Source organism: Agelaius tricolor, unplaced genomic scaffold (genome assembly GCF_023055355.1).
Source record: "Agelaius tricolor isolate 1412-34295 unplaced genomic scaffold, bAgeTri1.0.p SCAF_9, whole genome shotgun sequence".
Classification (NCBI taxonomy): domain Eukaryota; kingdom Metazoa; phylum Chordata; class Aves; order Passeriformes; family Icteridae; genus Agelaius; species Agelaius tricolor.
Window position 1 is genome coordinate 21,310,931 of NW_027269269.1, and position 17,484 is coordinate 21,328,414.

General features: G+C 45.8%; 2 protein-coding genes across 2 annotated transcripts; both read right to left on the reverse strand.

The window, feature by feature from the left end:
• Positions 1-6,798: 6,798 nt before the first annotated feature.
• LOC139592817 (epidermal differentiation-specific protein-like) lies at positions 6,799-7,555 on the reverse strand. Its single transcript, XM_071433121.1, has one exon. The coding sequence runs from the start codon at positions 7,514-7,516 to the stop codon at positions 6,986-6,988; it is 531 nt and encodes a 176-aa protein (XP_071289222.1). The 5' UTR covers positions 7,517-7,555; the 3' UTR covers positions 6,799-6,985.
• An 8,032-nt stretch (positions 7,556-15,587) lies between these two features.
• On the reverse strand, positions 15,588-17,272 carry LOC139592816 (epidermal differentiation-specific protein-like). The gene is made up of 2 exons (XM_071433120.1): positions 17,184-17,272; positions 15,588-16,663 (listed from the first exon to the last, which is right to left on the reverse strand). The coding sequence occupies exon 2, from the start codon at positions 16,611-16,613 to the stop codon at positions 16,083-16,085; it is 531 nt and encodes a 176-aa protein (XP_071289221.1). The 5' UTR covers positions 16,614-16,663; positions 17,184-17,272; the 3' UTR covers positions 15,588-16,082.
• Between the last annotated feature and the right edge of the window lie 212 nt (positions 17,273-17,484).

Here is a 17,484-nt window from a genome sequence, read left to right on the forward strand (position 1 = left end):
CCTCCAGGCAGAACCACCACAAGTCCCTCAGATTTTCTTCATAGCAGAAATGTTCCAGACCTCTGACTACTTTTGTGGCCCTCCTCTGGACTTGTTGTAACAGGTCCCTATTTTTCCTGTGCTGGACTCCAGAGCTGGACACAGAACTCCATGTGGAGTCTCTCTTGAGCCAAGTAGAGGGGCAGAGCCACCCCCATGACCTGCTGGCCTTACTGCTTTGGATGCAGCCCAGGACACAGTTGGCTTTCTGGGCTGCAAGTGCTCACTGTCAACTCATGACCAGCCTTTCATCTACCAGTATTCCCAACTCCTTCTCAGCCATGCCACTTTCAGGTCCCTCAGTTGGTCTTTACCCTGGTCTTTTCTGATGATGGGAGAGACTTCATTCCCCCAGTACCTGTCCTGAGTTTCAGAGGCTTTGGAGATGTGGGAAGAGGGAGCTGCAGCAAAAAAAAAAAAAAAAAATTGTTCAGTACCTCAGCCTTCTCCATATCAGTTGTCATGATTTCCCCTGTCTTATTTATTTGGGGGTGGGGTCAGTGGGATATGACATTTTGTTTAATCTTCCTTTTCTGGTCAATGTACTTATGAAAGTCCTTATTATTATTCTTTCTAAATTAAGTTCCAGCTGTGCCTTGACTTTCCTGATCTCATCCCCTTGTGTTTAGAGCACAATTACATCAGTTAGGAACATGAAAAAACTCAGGAGACTCCTGTCTCCCTGAGTTGCTGAAGGAGATAGCTTTTTTATACTTTGTACCTCCCTTAGATGGAGCCAAAAAGCTACATCTTCTTAGTCATTAGTACTGTAGAAAATCCTTAACAAAAATAATGCATTACTGTCATGTGGACAATCCACTGACACAAAGTCAGTGCTTACACACAGGCTTCCACCAACGTGCTCACCATAACCTCAGTACATATTCATTGTCACTCAACCATCTCACCCTTTTGGTCTTTGCACCTCTTCATCCATCTTCATAACTGTCCTGACACAAACTGTGATTTAGGAGGTTTGGACATGGCATTGAGAGGAACTTTTTCACTAGGAGTCAGTGCAGCACTGGACCAGGTGTGAGATGGTGACTTCTATATCAATATTTTCAGCACTTGGCCAGATAAAGTCACAGTGACCTGATGTGGTATTGAGGATAGTCCCACTTGATGCAGAATTTCTGAACAATGCACCACCCACTCAATGACATGGATATGCATGAACAACTGATAAATAATAAATGAACCCTTACTTGCGCTTACAGCTCTGGCTTCTCACACAGAGGGTATCTTAACGTGCTTCCCTTCCCAGTTTGACTGGGAGCTATTTCCATCAGCAATCCTTTCTATTCCTGTCATATTCATTCACTATCAGGTGAGAGCCCTGTTCAATGGTAGACTGAAGTTCAGACCATGTCATCTTTGCTTAGTCTCAGTCCTTGACAACTTGTTAATTGTAATGACAGTGCAATAGAGTGTTCTGATTAAATTCCAGGCAAGTATAGCAGTTTTCTTCAAATACTGCAAGGATGGATAAAAAAAATTCCAACTGATAAAGACCCTCTCCTTTCTATTCTTTTTAGGCTATCCAGGAGCACAGTAAAAAAAAAAAAAAAAAAAAAAAAAAAAAAAAAAAAAATCATGATGTTAGTGGTTGCTATAATTAATTTTTCTAGGAAGCAGATATTCAGGCTGTAGTGACCACAATCATCTCATAATGGCCACTATATTCTGCAAGTAATAGTCCAGCTAAGGATTAGTTACATCAACCATGCATATAACTATATTCTTGATGTGTTCGGTTTGCATTTTAATTTCTCTTACAAGGACTTTGAATGAAAGGAGTTTCTAGCTTTAAAGTCTTTCCTCTTTCTCTAAAACCCTCTTGCTGCTGGCACTGCTGCCCCAGGCCAAAGGCACAAGGCTGCTACATGATGGCAAACAGCTCCTCAGGCACACTGGTCGCAGCTTTGCTGCCCACATCTTTCCAGTCACAGCCACCATACTACAGTGTCCCTTTCCCTCCTCATGGCCCAAATTAAGGCCAGGTTTTGTTACTAGCAGCAAACCCACCCAGCCATAGAGAGGAAGCCCATTTAGGGTCAGCTCACTAGAGCTGCACCCTGTCCCTCTCCAGAGGATGGCAGCAGAGCTCAAGCAACCCTGAAGTATCTTTTTCCCCACCCTGGCTTATAGAATCACAGAATGGTTTGAGTTGAAAGGGATCTTTAAAATCATTCAACCCCTAAATGTTCAGACTCTGCTAAGCTGCCTGCTATTTTCAGGCTTGACCTAAGCAAATTTTCCAAGGGATCCAGACATGACCAGATGAAGTAGTACTGACAACTGACCAGATGAAGTAGTACTGACAACTACTTGGTTGTTGTAACATGAGGAGATATTAAAGCAAGCAGCACTAGAGAAGCAGAACCTCCTCCAGCCAAATGTCTGTACCAGTGGGGGTCCTACCTGGATCCCATCTGGTGTGCCCTGTCCTGCAACTCCCCAGGCTCTGCAAGGAGAGCCGCTTTCCCACTTTTCTTGTTTTAAAAAGTGGGATTTCAAGGATTTGGAAAGGCTCACCTGCCACACCAGAAAACTGCCTGCTGAAAATACAATGTATTTATTTCAACAAGCTATGGAAAGTGTATTATGGATGATTAGACCAGCATGAAACAGGGGCTGGGAAAATTTGTGAGGTAAGGAATTTTCAGTATTAAATAAAGGTGAATGTGCCTTGTACTATCTGTAGATTGTTCACCTTAAAGTTATCCCTTTTATGGTAAGCTATTTCCAGAGTAAAATGAAAATGCTATGTTTATAAATAAATATGTCTATATCTACAAAAAATATGTCTATATCAACAAAAAATATGTCTGCATCAACAAAAAAATATATCTACAACAGGGTTGCAGCATTGGTGGATGGGGAAAAGTGTTTGACATTATCTACTTTGCTTATGGAAAGCATTTGAAGCTGTACAGCATGACATCCTTATCTCTAAACTGAGGAGACATGAATTTGGTGGATGGACTGCTCCAATGGATAAGGATCTGGCTGGATGGTCACACTCAAAGAGTTGGGGTCAATGACTAAATGTCCAAATAGAGACCAGTGATGAGCAGTGTTCTTCAGGGGCTGGTATTGGGACTGGACTGTTTAACATTTTTGTTGGCAACATGGATAGTGGGATTGGGTGCACCCTCAGTCAGTTGGCCGGTAACACCAGATCTGCAGTGCTGTCAAGATGTTGGAGGGAAGGGATGCTATCCAGAGGAGTCTTGCCAGGCTGGAGTGGTGACCCTATGTGAACCTCATGAAGTTCAACAAGGCCAAGCGCAACATCAGCCTGCGAGCTGGGACAATCCCAAGCACAAACACAGGCTGGGCAAAAAATGGACTGAGAGCAGCCGTGCAGGGAAGGACTTGGGGGCACTGGCTGACAAGAAGCTCAATGTGAGTTGGCAGTGAGCACTCACAGCCCAGAAAGCCAAATGTGTCCTGGGCTGCATGACAAGCAGCATGGCCAGCAGGGCGAGGGAGATTCTGCCCCTCTGTTCCACTCTGGTGAAACCCCACCTGGAGTGGAGTGCTGCAGCCAGCTCTGGGACCCCCAACATAAGAAGAACATGGACCTGTTGGAGAGAGTCCAAAGAAGGCCATGAAGATGGTCAGAGTGTTGGAGCACCTCCACCATGAAAATAAGCCAAGGCAGCTGGGGCTGTTCATCCTGGAGAAATGGCAGCTTTGGGGAGACCTTACAGCAATTTCCAGTACCTAAAGGGATTACAAGAAAGCTGAAGAAGGACTTTTTAAAAGGACATGCAATGATGGCACAAGGTAATGGCTTTAAACTGAAAGAGGGTAGGTTTAGATATTAGTAAGAAATTCTTTACTGTGAGGAGGTGGCACACTGGAATACGTTGCCCAGAGAAGCTGTGGATGCTCTTTCCTTGGAAGTATTCAAGACAATGTTAAATGAGGCACTGAGCAACATGATTTAGTGAAAGGTATTCCTGTCCATGGACTAGAGGATCCTTAAAGGCACCTTCCCACCCAAACCATTCCGTGAGTCTATGATTCTATTGGTTACACACTTATTTAGCCAAGATACCCTTGCCTTTGTCTTCCTCAGTCATCTTAACCTCCTAATGCATCAGTTTTACTTCCCATATTCAACAATCAGCAGTTCTCCCCAGCCAGCACTTCTCCCCAGCCAACAGTGATTTTCCAGAGTGTTCCTGTCACTCACATCTCCTGAAAGATGGTGTTGAAGATGTTTGCAAGGCTCTGAGTCCATCTGATGCGTCATGGGCATTTCCAAGAGAGGACGTGCTGAGTACAGGATTCCCAGCAGGATTCTCATTGCCTGCTGTGTACGCTTTGTGGTCACTGACTCTATTAATAATCTCCTGCCTTGGTTCCTCAGTGAGCACAGGAAGAGGGGGAGCATAAAGTGACAAGTAGACTCCTGCTGTGCTGTCACTGGTCATCTCTTAAACATGCTGAAGATTTTCCTCTGGTATATACATTTGCTGTGATTTCCTGTGGGGAAGAGCCTGGCTGGTAGGCTCTGGCTTAACTGATACTGATAGACAGTTTGTTCCCAGCCTTTTCAAATACATTTGACTAGGTTTTGCTGCCTTGTTTGTCACTCTGTCAGATTTGTGAGGTCTGGAAGTGCACATGAACAACAGCTCATTCCATCTTGTGCTGCTGCTAAGAGCACCTCAAGCTGAATTCTCCTTGGGCCCGGGTGGGAACTGCACTAGGAACTGCCCTAGATCAATAAACTGCTGTATTCCCTTGTGTGTGGTTTTGCATGGCCTGGTTTTTGGTAGTTAGAGGGCCAGGTTCTGTGAGAAGCTGCTGGAAGCTTCCACCATATCCAGCAGAGCCAATCCCTGATGGCTCTGAACATGGACACGCTGCTGGCCAAAGCTGGGCCAATGAGAGATGATGGTAACACCTCTGTGATAATGTATTTGAGAAGAACCAAAAAAAGGTGGGGGCACAATTCTCATTCCAGATGGAGAAGAGGAACAGGTGAGGACATGTGAGGGAAACAACATGGGGACACCAAGGTCAGTGGAGAAGGAGGGGAGGAGGTGCTCCAGGCACTGGAGCCGAGATTCCTCTGCAGGCCTTGGTGAGGCCATGGTGAGGCCATGGTGAGGCAGCTGTGCCCCTGCAGCCTGTGGGGATCCATGGGGAATGCAGAGATCCACCTGCAGCCTGTGGGGGAAGTGCCCGCGCCAGAGCAGGTGGGTGCCTGGAGGAGGCTGTGGTCCAGTGGGTGGCTTGGTGGAGGGAAAGGGCCCCTACTTCCAGGCTGGAGCAGCCTGTCCTTGGAGGACTGCACCCCAAGGAAGAGTTACCCACGCCGCAGTGATTTTGGGAGGGCTGCTGCTCGTGAGATTGGAACCACACTGGAGAAGTTCACAGAGAATTTTCTCCTGTGAGAGGGACCCCACAGTCTCACAGGGAAACAACCTGTCTCCCTGCACAGGGGAAGAAAACGTTGGGTGATGAACTGACCAAAACCCCCACCCCCCGTCTCCCTATGCTGTCAGTGGGATGGACAGGCTGGGGGGGAAAAGGGGTTTTTGAGGGCTTATTTTACTTCACATTATCCTGCTGTGATGCTGATAGTAATAAACTCGCTTTGTACCTCTAAGTTGAGCCTGTTTTGCCCTTGGAGTGTTTCTTTCTGGTCCTCATCTTAGCTAATGAGCCCTTTGTTAAATTTTTCTCTCCTCTGTCCAGCTGTAGCAGGGGAGGTTGAGTGAGTGGCTTTCATGTGTGCCTGGTGTTTGGCCAGTGTCAAACCATGACATCCCCACAGGTGACATTGCACTGGGAAGGTGTCTCAGAGCACCAGGTCTAGTTTGAGTGCACTTGCCTCTGGGGCATAGAGAGCATAAACAGGCCAGGGGCCCGGGGGACCCATGGTGAGTCTGTGCTGAGCTCTGGGGCTGATGGTGTTTACCTAAGGTGAACTGCACTCTGCCAATCCGTGGGACTGTGTGAACAGGGCTTTGGGAACACACAAATGACAAAGGCAAGTTTGCTCCAAGGAGGGGAATTCCTTATAGGAATAATCTGCTGCAGCTGTGCACATTTGACCGTGCCACATTTATTTTCCTGATTACCTCTACAGATCTCTGAAAGAAGGTCTCTCATTACTGCTTTTGTCAGCAATATGCTTTGCAGTTTTTGAGATTTGATTTACCAGGATAGAGAATCTCATTTAAGTTTTGCCATAGTATTGCTCTGTTGAATTCAAAGGTCAAATAAGGCACTGCCAAGAAAACACATCAGCATAAGGGGGAAGAATACTATGACAGAAAAAACCAAGAAAAAATTAAATACTTAATCAATAATTTAATTGAAAGTGAGGCAGATGTTTAAAAAAATCATATTTTACCATTGGGACCAAGCATTCAGTCAATTCAAATTTGTGAGAACAGTCTGATTATGTAATTTGGGCAGTAAAAGGCTATATCATCAGTGTGATCAACGTCTAAAGACACAATCAAATATGTGATACTTATGTACAAGCTGCAGGTGAGAGTTTGGCCAGGATCACAGCTATTATCAATGCGCTCATCAAGACTTTAGCACTGATTGAGTTAAGCCTGAACCCACTGTAACTGAACAGTGAAACTGGAAGGAGATAAAATCTTACAGGAGATATCCATGAAAAAGGCTCAAATTAACTGCAGGAAACATTCTCCGGATACACAGAGACATCATGAAAGGGCAATATTTATCTACACTAAACAGTACATAAAACAGACCCACTGTTGCTTGCAAGAGTTTATTTGATGGCATCAACACAAAATGGATTAGAGAAAATAGCAGAAGCCATGGTATCACAGGGGCATTTTAAAACAAATCACAAAGAATGTGACAAAAGCAGAGGCAGAGATCTAGGTCTCAAATTTCTTGCTGGGGCTGCATCTTTCCTCAGCTTTGGAGGATTTGCATTCTAATAAGAACGGCCAGCACGAAGGGGACGCAGGAAGGAAAGCTTGTCATTGAAATTGATTGCCTTGTAATTTGGAAGGTTTTCACGTTCTCGAGCAAGGTATTGAATTCCACTTCCATCACTGTTTTCACACAGCAGCCAGACACCTCTTTGTACTTTGTGGGAAGACATGATGTCATTGTCATGTCCCGCAGCCAGGTTGGTTGCTTCTCGTACTACCTTGCTTTTCCCTTGATAGTTGGCATCCTCATAGAGAGTGATCTCTGGATTGCTCAGGTCTTCAGTGATCATCTGCAGAGAACTGACCTTATTATTCATCTTTGAAGTAAAAAGGCTATGGTCTCCCTCCTCAAGTACCAGAAATTTGCCTCCGTAATTTGAATGCTCATAAAGCACCCAAGGCTGGCCAATTACTTTTGCTGAGGAGGCGAGATCATTCCAATCTACATCTCTTAAATTGGCAATATCAGAGGTGAATTCTTTGGACATGCCCTGGAAATTGGCACGCTCATAAAGGATGATTCTTCCCATCTCTGTAGGAATTCTAGAGTTTGAATTTCTTCCTCTAAGAGCTGGATGACAGCCTGAACAAAAGGAAGACAGAAAACAAACAATGCTTGTAAGAAGCCTTTTGGACCTTGAAACAAAATGATGGACACCCAGAAGGGAAAAAGGGGAAAAGGAAAAATAAAGCATTTTGAACAAAGAATAAACATAGAGGTAACTGGAAAAGAGTGAGCTCATGACATGTGTGTTGGTTTAGGTGCATACATCCAAGATCAAGCTGTAAATACTCTCACATTCACCCCCCACAACTGTGTATCACTGGCCCCTCCAGCCTCTCCCTTGGTGAGGTGTGTCTCTCCTGCAGCAGCCATCCATCTCCTCATGCCCTGAGAGATGCCTTCAGTCTCTGCACACACACACAGAGCAGACCCTCACGGCTGTGCTGCAGCTCTCAGCCCAGCACTAAAGCCTCCTGCCCTTGGCCTGCATTTCACAGCAGCTGCCCAAGAAACCCTTCCAGCTCTCCTGTGCCAAGGGTGCCTCTTACCTTGCTGTCAGCTGCAGGGCTGGGGAGAGCTCAGGGCAATTCCTCCAGGGCAGGGCTGCAGTTTGAGCAGGGTCTCTCACCTCCCTGCATTTATACTTGCACAGAAGCCTCGAAAAGCACCCCAGTCAACAGAACTGAAAGTGTCCAATATTACCCCCTGGCATCAAAACTCATTATCCATTATATTTTGCTGTCTATTGTCCTACAACCAGACCCCTTCTTCCTTCTTGTACAAAAGTCCATTGAAGCATGAGTGACTTGATGAAATGGGGGAAGTTCAGTTCTTGTTTGTCCTTCTCCTCCAGAAGAAAATGGAATCACAGTAATAAAAATGTATCAAAGTATTTTGTGACACATGTGCTGTAGAATGTTTCTGCCTGTTGGAGTTTGCATTTTTGCTTTTCTGGGAAGAATATTGAATACACAGCCTTAGTCTTACTAAGAGGTTTTCGGGGGGAAATATCCAGGTAGCAGAGAGAACATTTACATCGGTTTAGTTTCTTTTTTCAGTTGTCTTTTGTCCTTAGGATCACAGTATTATTATATGTAGGAAAAGCCTCCAAGATCCAACCTTTGACTGAATGCCACCATGCCCACTAAACCATATTGCAAATGTCACTTCTACTTGTGTTTTGAGCACTTCCAATGATAATGACTCCACCACTTCCCTGGCCAGCCCATTCCCAATTTTAACAATCTTTCGATGAAAAAATGTTTCCTAATATCCAGCCTGAACCTCCCCAGACACAACTGAAGGCCATTGCCCCTTGTTCCTCCCTTGCCTGGGACAAGGGCCAAACCCCCACCCTGCCACAAGCTCCTCTCAGGTACTGTCAAAAGTAAACATATCTGCCCTGAGCCTCCTTTTCCCCAGGATAAAAACCCCAGTTCCCCCAGTGGGTCCTCATAGTACTTGTGCTCCAGGCTCTTCACCAGCCTTTTCGCCCTGGACTCACTCCAGCACCTCTGCTGGAGTGTTTCTGTTCTTGTCCTTCTGCTAGTGAGGGGCCCACAATGAGCACAGCATTCCAGGTGTGGCCTCGCCTGTGCTGAGTACAGGAGGACAATCCCTGCCCTGCTCCTGCTGGCCACACCATTGCTGATACAGGCCAGGTGCCATGGGCCTTCTTGTCCACCTGGGAACACTGATGGCTCATGTTCGGCTCTCTGAAGGTGTGGATGCCTCATCCCTCGAAGGGTTCTTTAGGGTCCCTTGCAGCCCAAACCATTCTCTGATTCTGTGATATATGTATTAATGTATATATTTATGTATAGTAATAGCTGGACATGGTACTATTGTTGGTAATAAACAAAAGCACCAATGTTGTTGTTGTCTCAAAACCAGACAGAAGAACACAGTGTAGAACCCAGAAACAGGATGTAAATAGAGACCTTCTGGAATGGCGTAAAACCAGCTTCAAAGTCAGAATTTTAAAGCAGAATCGTGCAAAAGAAATGTAGATATTTGCAGACATTTATTTTGCATTCAATACTGTTTTATTTTAAATAGTGCTTTATACTTTCAGTTTTGAAATTAAACACTTGAATCTGGTTAGACATAGTGTTTCTTTCACAAACAAGTCAAGCAGCAGTCTTATTATGCTAAATATGACCCTAAACATTTTTCCAATTCAGGCTGAAGTAAATGCTTCAGATAATACTTCTTTTAAATGTTTTTCCTCTATCAAGTTTTTCCTCTATCAAGTTTTTCCATTACTGTACATGGACCAGCAATATTGTTTCTCCTCATTTTCCCATCTTCCTTTATTTTCTTCTCCAGATGAGTACAAATTATTTCCTGCATCAAGTTATTGGTTCTCCCAGATGCCACACTATGCTCTCAGTGACTCCTGCTGGAACTCTGCTTTGCAGAAAACAGCATCCCAAAAACTCCTCTGCCGGGAATTCTGCAGTGTGTGTCCCCAGAACTCAGCCCATCCTGTCTCTGGTCACTGGTCTTTCAAGGTGCTTTGATCTGACTTGTTCTGCTCTGGGGTTCCTGACCAACTTCCAAGCACCAGAAACACATCTAATGAGTTACTGAATTGAATTCAACTAACAATAAATTGTAGAATCAGCTCTATTTCTGCATTTTTAAATAACTGCCTTTGGTCACTTATAAGGAGCTTACTTTACAGGATCATGCTGTTGGAGGTTGTGCTTCCTCCCTGCTGGTTTTGGAATTAACTCATGGGCACTCTGGACAGCATTAAAAAGTCATCACTAGAACACTGTCCAGAATCAACTCTGAACCCTTGTTTCTTTGTCAGTTGTTTAAAATATTTCTGGTTTATATTTTCACATTTTCAAATATTTTATGTTGTCACTTTAAATTCTCATAAAAATCTACATTAGCATAAAATTAATTTTAGTACAAAAGTAACAGGATGGGAAGATGCATTCTCTGTTTCTTTGATTGGTTCTTAATTTCTGCTTGCATTTGTGCTGAAAGAAACTATGATATCTGCTCAAAGGAAACTGTCTGCAGCAGCCCAACCACTATCACAAACAGAAGGTTGGGAAAAGTTAGAGAGTACTCTGAGACTTGGGTCACTGGGTGGTCATGTTGGGTCTAAGAGTGTCTTCCCCAAGCTTTGAGCACTGCCTGGCACAGAGCAGGGTGTGGTGCTTTGGCAGGGAAGCCATGGCTGGACTTGCCTTAACACCTCAGTTACAACAGAGGCAGGACAGAGAGGCTGCTGCAGGGCATGGGGTCTGCAAGACCATTGAAGAGGCATCCTGCACTGGCCTGAACCTCAATGGATTGCTCTGTTCAGCCTTGGTGTCGCTCCTCCTTCAATTACCAGCTCTACAGGTGTCTCCTGTCCTGCTGAGACACATCTTACTCCACAGTCTTCCATCACTTGTGATATTTAAAGTGTGGGAAGACAAGCTTGTAAGGGTATGTGGAACATGACAGCCTCTGTTTCATGAACTTTATCAAATAAAGACATTTTTGGTTCAAGAGAAGTTATAATGGTGTGATTTGCCAGCAAAGTCTGAGCTGGAGCAGCCAACAAGCAGGGCATGGATGTAGACAGGGATTTCAGGCCGGCAGGAGACTCGTGCTGGGATTCAAGGCACCCACGACTGCCAGAACACCAATGAGAACAGTGTCTGGTGTGTGTGGGCTGGCTGCAAGCACCAAGCTGCACTAGCCAGGGACTAGGAGACACCAAAGTGTGTTCTGCTCAGAGAGCCCAGAGCCAGGTGTGAGACTGGACAGGCTGGGGGCTCTCAGTCCCGTTGGGAGCACGTGTGCAGGTGCTGGTGGCTGTGGAGAGTGAGGGTGTGCAGGTCTTCACTAGAGGGCTTCCATGTGGGTGGGCTGCAGAGCAGGAAGGAGAGGGGGCTGTCTGTCTTCCATTCCATTCAGTGGGAGTGCTGGTGGTGTCAGCTGTGGGTGGCTGAGGGCAGCCCCTGGTGTGTGCCAGCCGGTGCCGTGGCCGTGGCCGTGTCCGTGCCCAGGTACCTGTCCCTGGGTGACACAGCCAAGCCCAGCACGGGCTGCCCCTGCAGCCTGGCCAGTGGCACTGGGAAAAGCAGCCCTGGACAGAGAGCCTGCAGCCTGGGCTCCAGCAGCTGAGCAGGAACCCTCCTCCCTTGACCTCTTGAGCACACCCTTGGCAGCCCAGGATAGGCTTGGCTTTCCAGTCTGCAAGCTCAAAGTGCTGGGTCATGTCCAGTTTTTCACCCAGCACTGTCCCCAGTGCTGAACTGGGGCTGAACTCTGCTCATCCTGAGCTATCCCTACACACAGCACTCGAAAAGTAACTTGGCAGACAGAAACCCTGGAACTGGGGGTTTCCCCACAGAAGAACCACTCTCATGTAACTTTTGTGTTCTTTCCTTTTACTCTCAATCCTGATCAGCAGTTTGCAGGAACTATCACAGGCTTTCTCAGACGAGCCTCTTGTGTGTTGAAATCCTACACATCTGCAGATGCTCTCTCAGTTCTCTTTTTCTTGCACTTGTGCTTGGATGTGATTGTACTTCTACTCCCCTGAAAGCAGGAGAGCCACATCATGAAAAATTTCCCTCCAAAAAGACCCAAATTTACCAAGAATGCCCCAAACATTAAACTGATGGCAGACAAATTGCAGGGACACATTAATTGCTGAGTGCAAGGACAATGCAAAGGAGCTCATTAGACCCACTGAGGCAATGTCAGTGCTTAGAAATCCCCATCAGGACAGCCTTGGTCTGACAAGGCTGAATGAGATGGACAAGGGACATGGATCATCTTTATTTACAACAGGATTCCTCAGGAGCAATATGGCTCAGGAAATACTGGGATTTGCCTGTGTTGGTCCTTATGTGATGAGTTTGAATGATCCAGGGAGCCAGGAGGATTGTAGGTTTGTAATTGAAGTTGGAAGTGACTTTTGGTTGCCATTGTGTCCAGTCAGCTGCTTAACACAGGGACAGCTGTGAGGTGAATTATGCTTGCTGTTGGCTTTATCCAGTCAGGTCTAAAAAACCTCTGAATATGCAGACTACACAACATTGCCCTATGAGGAACATAAGCCCTGTGAGGAACAACTGAGGGAACTGGGGTTGTTTAGCTTGGAGAAAAGAAGACTCAGAGGTGACCTTATCCCTCTACAACTTCCTGAAAGGTGGCTCTTGTCAGGTTTGGGTTGGTTTCAGACAGCAACTGGAAGAACTAGAGAACACAGTCTTAAGCTGCACCAAGGGAAATTTAGGTTGGGTGTTAGGAAAAAGTTTTTTATGGAAAGAGTGATAAAGTACTGGAATGGTCTGCCCAGGGTGGTGGTGGACTCACATCCCTGGATGTGTTTAAAAACAGACTGGATGTGGCACTTGGTGCCATGGTTTAGCTGAGGTGTTTGGGCATGGGTTGGACTCAATAATCTTAAAGTTTTCTTCCAACCTAGTGATTGTATGATTGTGTGATTCTGTGATCTCTAGTGGCATGATTTAAAATTGGCTGACCTCATTGAAAAAATGTTTCTCAGACATGGAAGAGAAAAGGCTAAGGGAGTAAGGGAGGTGCATGCAAAAGGACACCTGGGAAAGAGTCCTTTCTGGGAACAGGGAAGCTCTGATGGAAAGTAAGGAAAAAAATATGACCCTAAGGGGGTTTCAGGACTGACGGAAGAGCCAGAGACCCTGGGGAATCTCCACCCTCACAGCTGTTCAGAAATCACTTGAAGATCGCCATGAGCAACTTGATCATATTTGAAGGTATCTCTGCTGTAAACAAGGCCTTGGACTAGGGAGGTCCCTTCTACATTAAATCTTTCTGTCAGTTATTCTAAGGAAGATTTAAAAGCCTTTGTCATTCTCTGCCTGATTTCATCCTTTGTTCAATTTGAGTAAAAAAATGTCATCATCAAGTCCTGTGTACAATGACTAAATTATTTCTTGTACCTTTATAAATACCATTTCCCAACATCAGACTTTCCTCCCAATTCCTCTACAGGCTCTCAATCATTACAAATATTTCTACAACCAAGAAAAAACAAAAGATTACCTGAGGGCACATACATTACACCTTAAAGTGAGACATTGCAAGAATCTGCAGGTCATAGTGTCAGAAACAAGGAAAGAACACCAACAAAGATGTTCTTACATCTTTATTTTTTTCCAGTGTATGAATCCACTCCAGAATCTCAAATTCTTTCCATATATGTGTTGTTTTGACAACATGCTTCACAACATTCAGGCGTTACCCACTGCATGCCTGAGAAGCAGCCAGAAAGGCACTGTTCTTCCACCCTTTCATGCCACAACCATAAACCATCCAGCCTGAGCTGTAAACATGCTAAAGCTTTAGCAGACACTTCTGTCTACACAGCCCTACACAGTAGGATAGGGTAGATTTCCTCCTCAGTCAGCCTTGCAAAGCACAGGATTTTGCTGGGACATGGAGCCATACAGGCTCATTATGCTGATATTCAAAATTTATAAGTGCTGCTGGAAAAAGAGGTACTGTAGATGTAAAAAGCAGAACATGAAACTGAGAGACTGGGACCTGAAACCACGGCAAGGTTGACTGTATTGCTGAATTTGCACATCCTAGAATCACAAAATGACAGAAGGATTTTGGCTGGGAGAGCTCTTAAACACCATCTAGTTGCAACCTCCTGCCACGAGCAGGGAGATTTCCCATTAGACCAGGCTGCTCAAAGCTGCGTCCAGCCTGGTCTTGAACACTTTGAGGGATGGATCAACCATGGCTTCTCTGGGCAACCTCTGCCAGTGCCTCACACCCCTCACCACAAAAATACTCTTCCAAATGTATCATTGAAATCTCCTCTCTCTAGGTTTCAAAGGCCCCAGTAAAAACCTGCAGAGCTGCACGCCATACTCCAGGTGGGATCTCACCATAGGGGATTAGAGGGTAGGAACCCCCTGCCTTGACCTGCTGAGCACACCTTTGGCAGCCCAGGATAGGCTTGGCTTTCCAGGCTGCAGGCTCAAAGTGCTGGGGTCATGTCCAGTTTGTCATCCAGCACTGTCCCCAGTTCCTGGGCTGCTCCCAGTGCACTCATCCCCAGACTGATCTGATCCCACAGATCAGGAGGTGAAAGCTTTGCTGAAGCTGTGCTGGCTGTCTCCAATCACCCCCTGTCCTCCATGTGCCTGCAAATCCCAACACGGCAGTGGAAAATGCAGGAAGCAGTTGGAGCTATGGAATTGTTAGGCGCACACACATGAAGGGCCTTGTCAGGATCAATGGAAACCAGTCACAAATGGGGTCCCTGAGGGTCCCTGCTGGCACCAGTAGTGCTCCCTGTGTTCATCCATGGCACAGGCAGTGGGATGGAGGCACCTGGGGCAGGTTTGCAGATGGCTCTGAGCTGAGGGGGGCATTTGATAGAGCTGAGGGAAGGGACCATGCCCAGGGACCTTGGCAAGCTTCAGCACTGGCACCGTGTGCACCTCATGAGGTTCAAAGAGGCCAAGTGCAGCTCCTGCCTGTGACCAGGGCAAGGAAATCAGGGCCCACAGCAGGCAAGCACAGAGGGAGAGGAACCCTGCAGGGCAGAGCTGCCCTGGGACAGCTGCCACAGTGCCCAGCTCAGGGTGCAGCTGCCATCAGGCACTGCTGCAGGAGGGCTGAGACTCTGCACTTCCAGCTGAACTTGCACATGGCAAAACAGATCATGGAATTCCTTGTCATCCCTCCTCCCTTATCAAGATACTACAGGTTAAAAAGCACAAAGCAGTTGTTTCCACTGGGATCAAGGAACCAATCAATTCAAAGTTATGAGAACTTATTGTTTGATTATGTGATTTGGGCAGTGGACGACTGTATCACCAGTGTGATTCATCTGTATGACTGATTGTCCACAATACCATCAAAAATGTGCTATTTATGTACACTGCACTGGAGAATTTGGCCAGGATCACAGCAATAACCAACATGATCACCAAGATTTTAGCACTGTTTGAGTCAAACCCAAACCCACTGTTACTGGCCAGTGAAACTGGCAGGAGACAATGTTCCAGGAGACATCCAGGAAAAATATGCATGACTCTATGAATCATTCTCTGGATACACAGAGACATTCTACCATGAAAGAGCAATATTTATTTATTTATTGTAAAGATGCTAAACAGGCTCACTGCTAATTGCAAAAGATTCTTTAATGACACCAATGCAAAATGGATTACAGACAATGACAGAAGCCATGGTACCTTTGTAAAGCAAATTAAAAGAAGGTGATGCTGGCCCTACACTTATATTTTCTGTTTCACTTAGCAACAGAGACAACATGCAATGTTTCAGCATTCCACAGCACAGGATTCTGGAATTCCAGCCGAGGGTGTATGAGGTTACACATCCCTGGCATGTTTCTTAGCTTGGACACTCTTTCAATATGATCAAGCATGATAATACTTTCATTTATGGGGCTGAAGAAGCATGCAAGGCAGGATAGAGAAGTACATATCTGCAGTGCAGCACAGCAGAGAGCTTCCAGGGAAAAAAGGCTACACAAGCTGAAGGAGAAATCTAGATCTCAAATTTCTTGCTGGTGCTGCATCTTTTCTCAGCTTTGGAGGATTTGCATTCTAATAAGAGCGGCCAGGGCGAAGGGGACGCAGGAAGGAAAGCCTGTCATTGAGGTAGATTGCTGAGTAATGTGGAAGGTTATCTTTTTCTCGTGCAATGTATTGAATTCCACTGCCATCACTGTGCTCACACAGCAGCCAGGCACCTCTCTGGACTTTGTGGGAAGACACGATGTCATTGTCAAATCCTGCAGCCAGGTTGGTTGCTTCTCTTATTACTCTGCTCCTCCCATGATAGTTGGGATGCTCATAGAGAGTGATCTGGGGATCATGCAGATCTTCAGTGATCATCTGCAGAGAGCTGATTGTGTCATTCATGCTTCTACCAACATAGTCATGTTCCCCCTCCTCAAGTACCATTAGCCTGCCTGTATAATTTATGTGCTCATAAGCCACCCAAGGCTGGCCAATTACTATCACTGAGGAGATAATATCATTAAAGTCCAAATGTCCCAGATTGGAAATGTCAGAAGTTATTTCTCTAGACACCCCCCTGAAGTTGGCATGCTCATAAATGATGATTTTTCCCATCTCAAGACTTCTGAGGATGAAAGTTCTTGCTGTTGGCCTTGGATGACAGCCTGCACAAAAGGAAGACAGAAAACAAGCAATGCTTGTAAGAAGACTTTATACAAAATGATAGAGAGCATAGGGAAATAAAGAAAATGTAAAACATTTTGAACAATGAATAAATGTAACAACAGCTAGAAAAGAGGGAATGCTTTACATAGTAGTTTGTATTTGGAGGGAAAAAGTAAAATTAAATATGTGTCCACAAATGCCCACTTTTAATTAGCTATGTGTTGGGTTAGATATACATCCAAGATGAAGTTTTAAATTATCTCACAGTCACCCCCCACAACTGTGTATCACTGGCCCCTCCAGCCTCTCCCTTGGTGAGGTGTGTCTCTCCTGCAGCAGCCATCCATCTCCTCATGCCCTGAGAGATGCCTTCAGTCTCTGCACACACACACAGAGCAGACCCTCACGGCTGTGCTGCAGCTCTCAGCCCAGCACTAAAGCCTCCTGCCCTTGGCCTGCATTTCACAGCAGCTGCCCAAGAAACCCTTCCAGCTCTCCTGTGCCAAGGGTGCCTCTTACCTTGCTGTCAGCTGCAGGGCTGGGGAGAGCTCAGGGCAATTCCTCCAGGGCAGGGCTGCGGTTTGGGAAGGGCATCTTACCAGCCTCCCTTTATAGCTGGCTCAGAGGTCTTGTGAAACAGCCAACTGCCCAGAACTGGGAAGTGGTACCATGCCCCCAGGCATCAAAAATCATTAACTATCCTGTCCTAGATTAGATGTTCCTACGATCAGACATCTTCTTTGTCTCATTCAAATGTCCCATGAATTGCAAGTGACTTGATACAACCTGGGAAGTTCAATTCCTGTTTGTCCTTCTCCTC

Excerpts from the sequence above, each read along its gene's own strand:
- LOC139592817 (XM_071433121.1), bottom strand. The coding sequence starts at position 7,516 with ATGGGAAGAATCATCCTTTATGAGCGTGCCAATTTCCAGGGCATGTCC.
- LOC139592816 (XM_071433120.1), bottom strand. The coding sequence starts at position 16,613 with ATGGGAAAAATCATCATTTATGAGCATGCCAACTTCAGGGGGGTGTCT.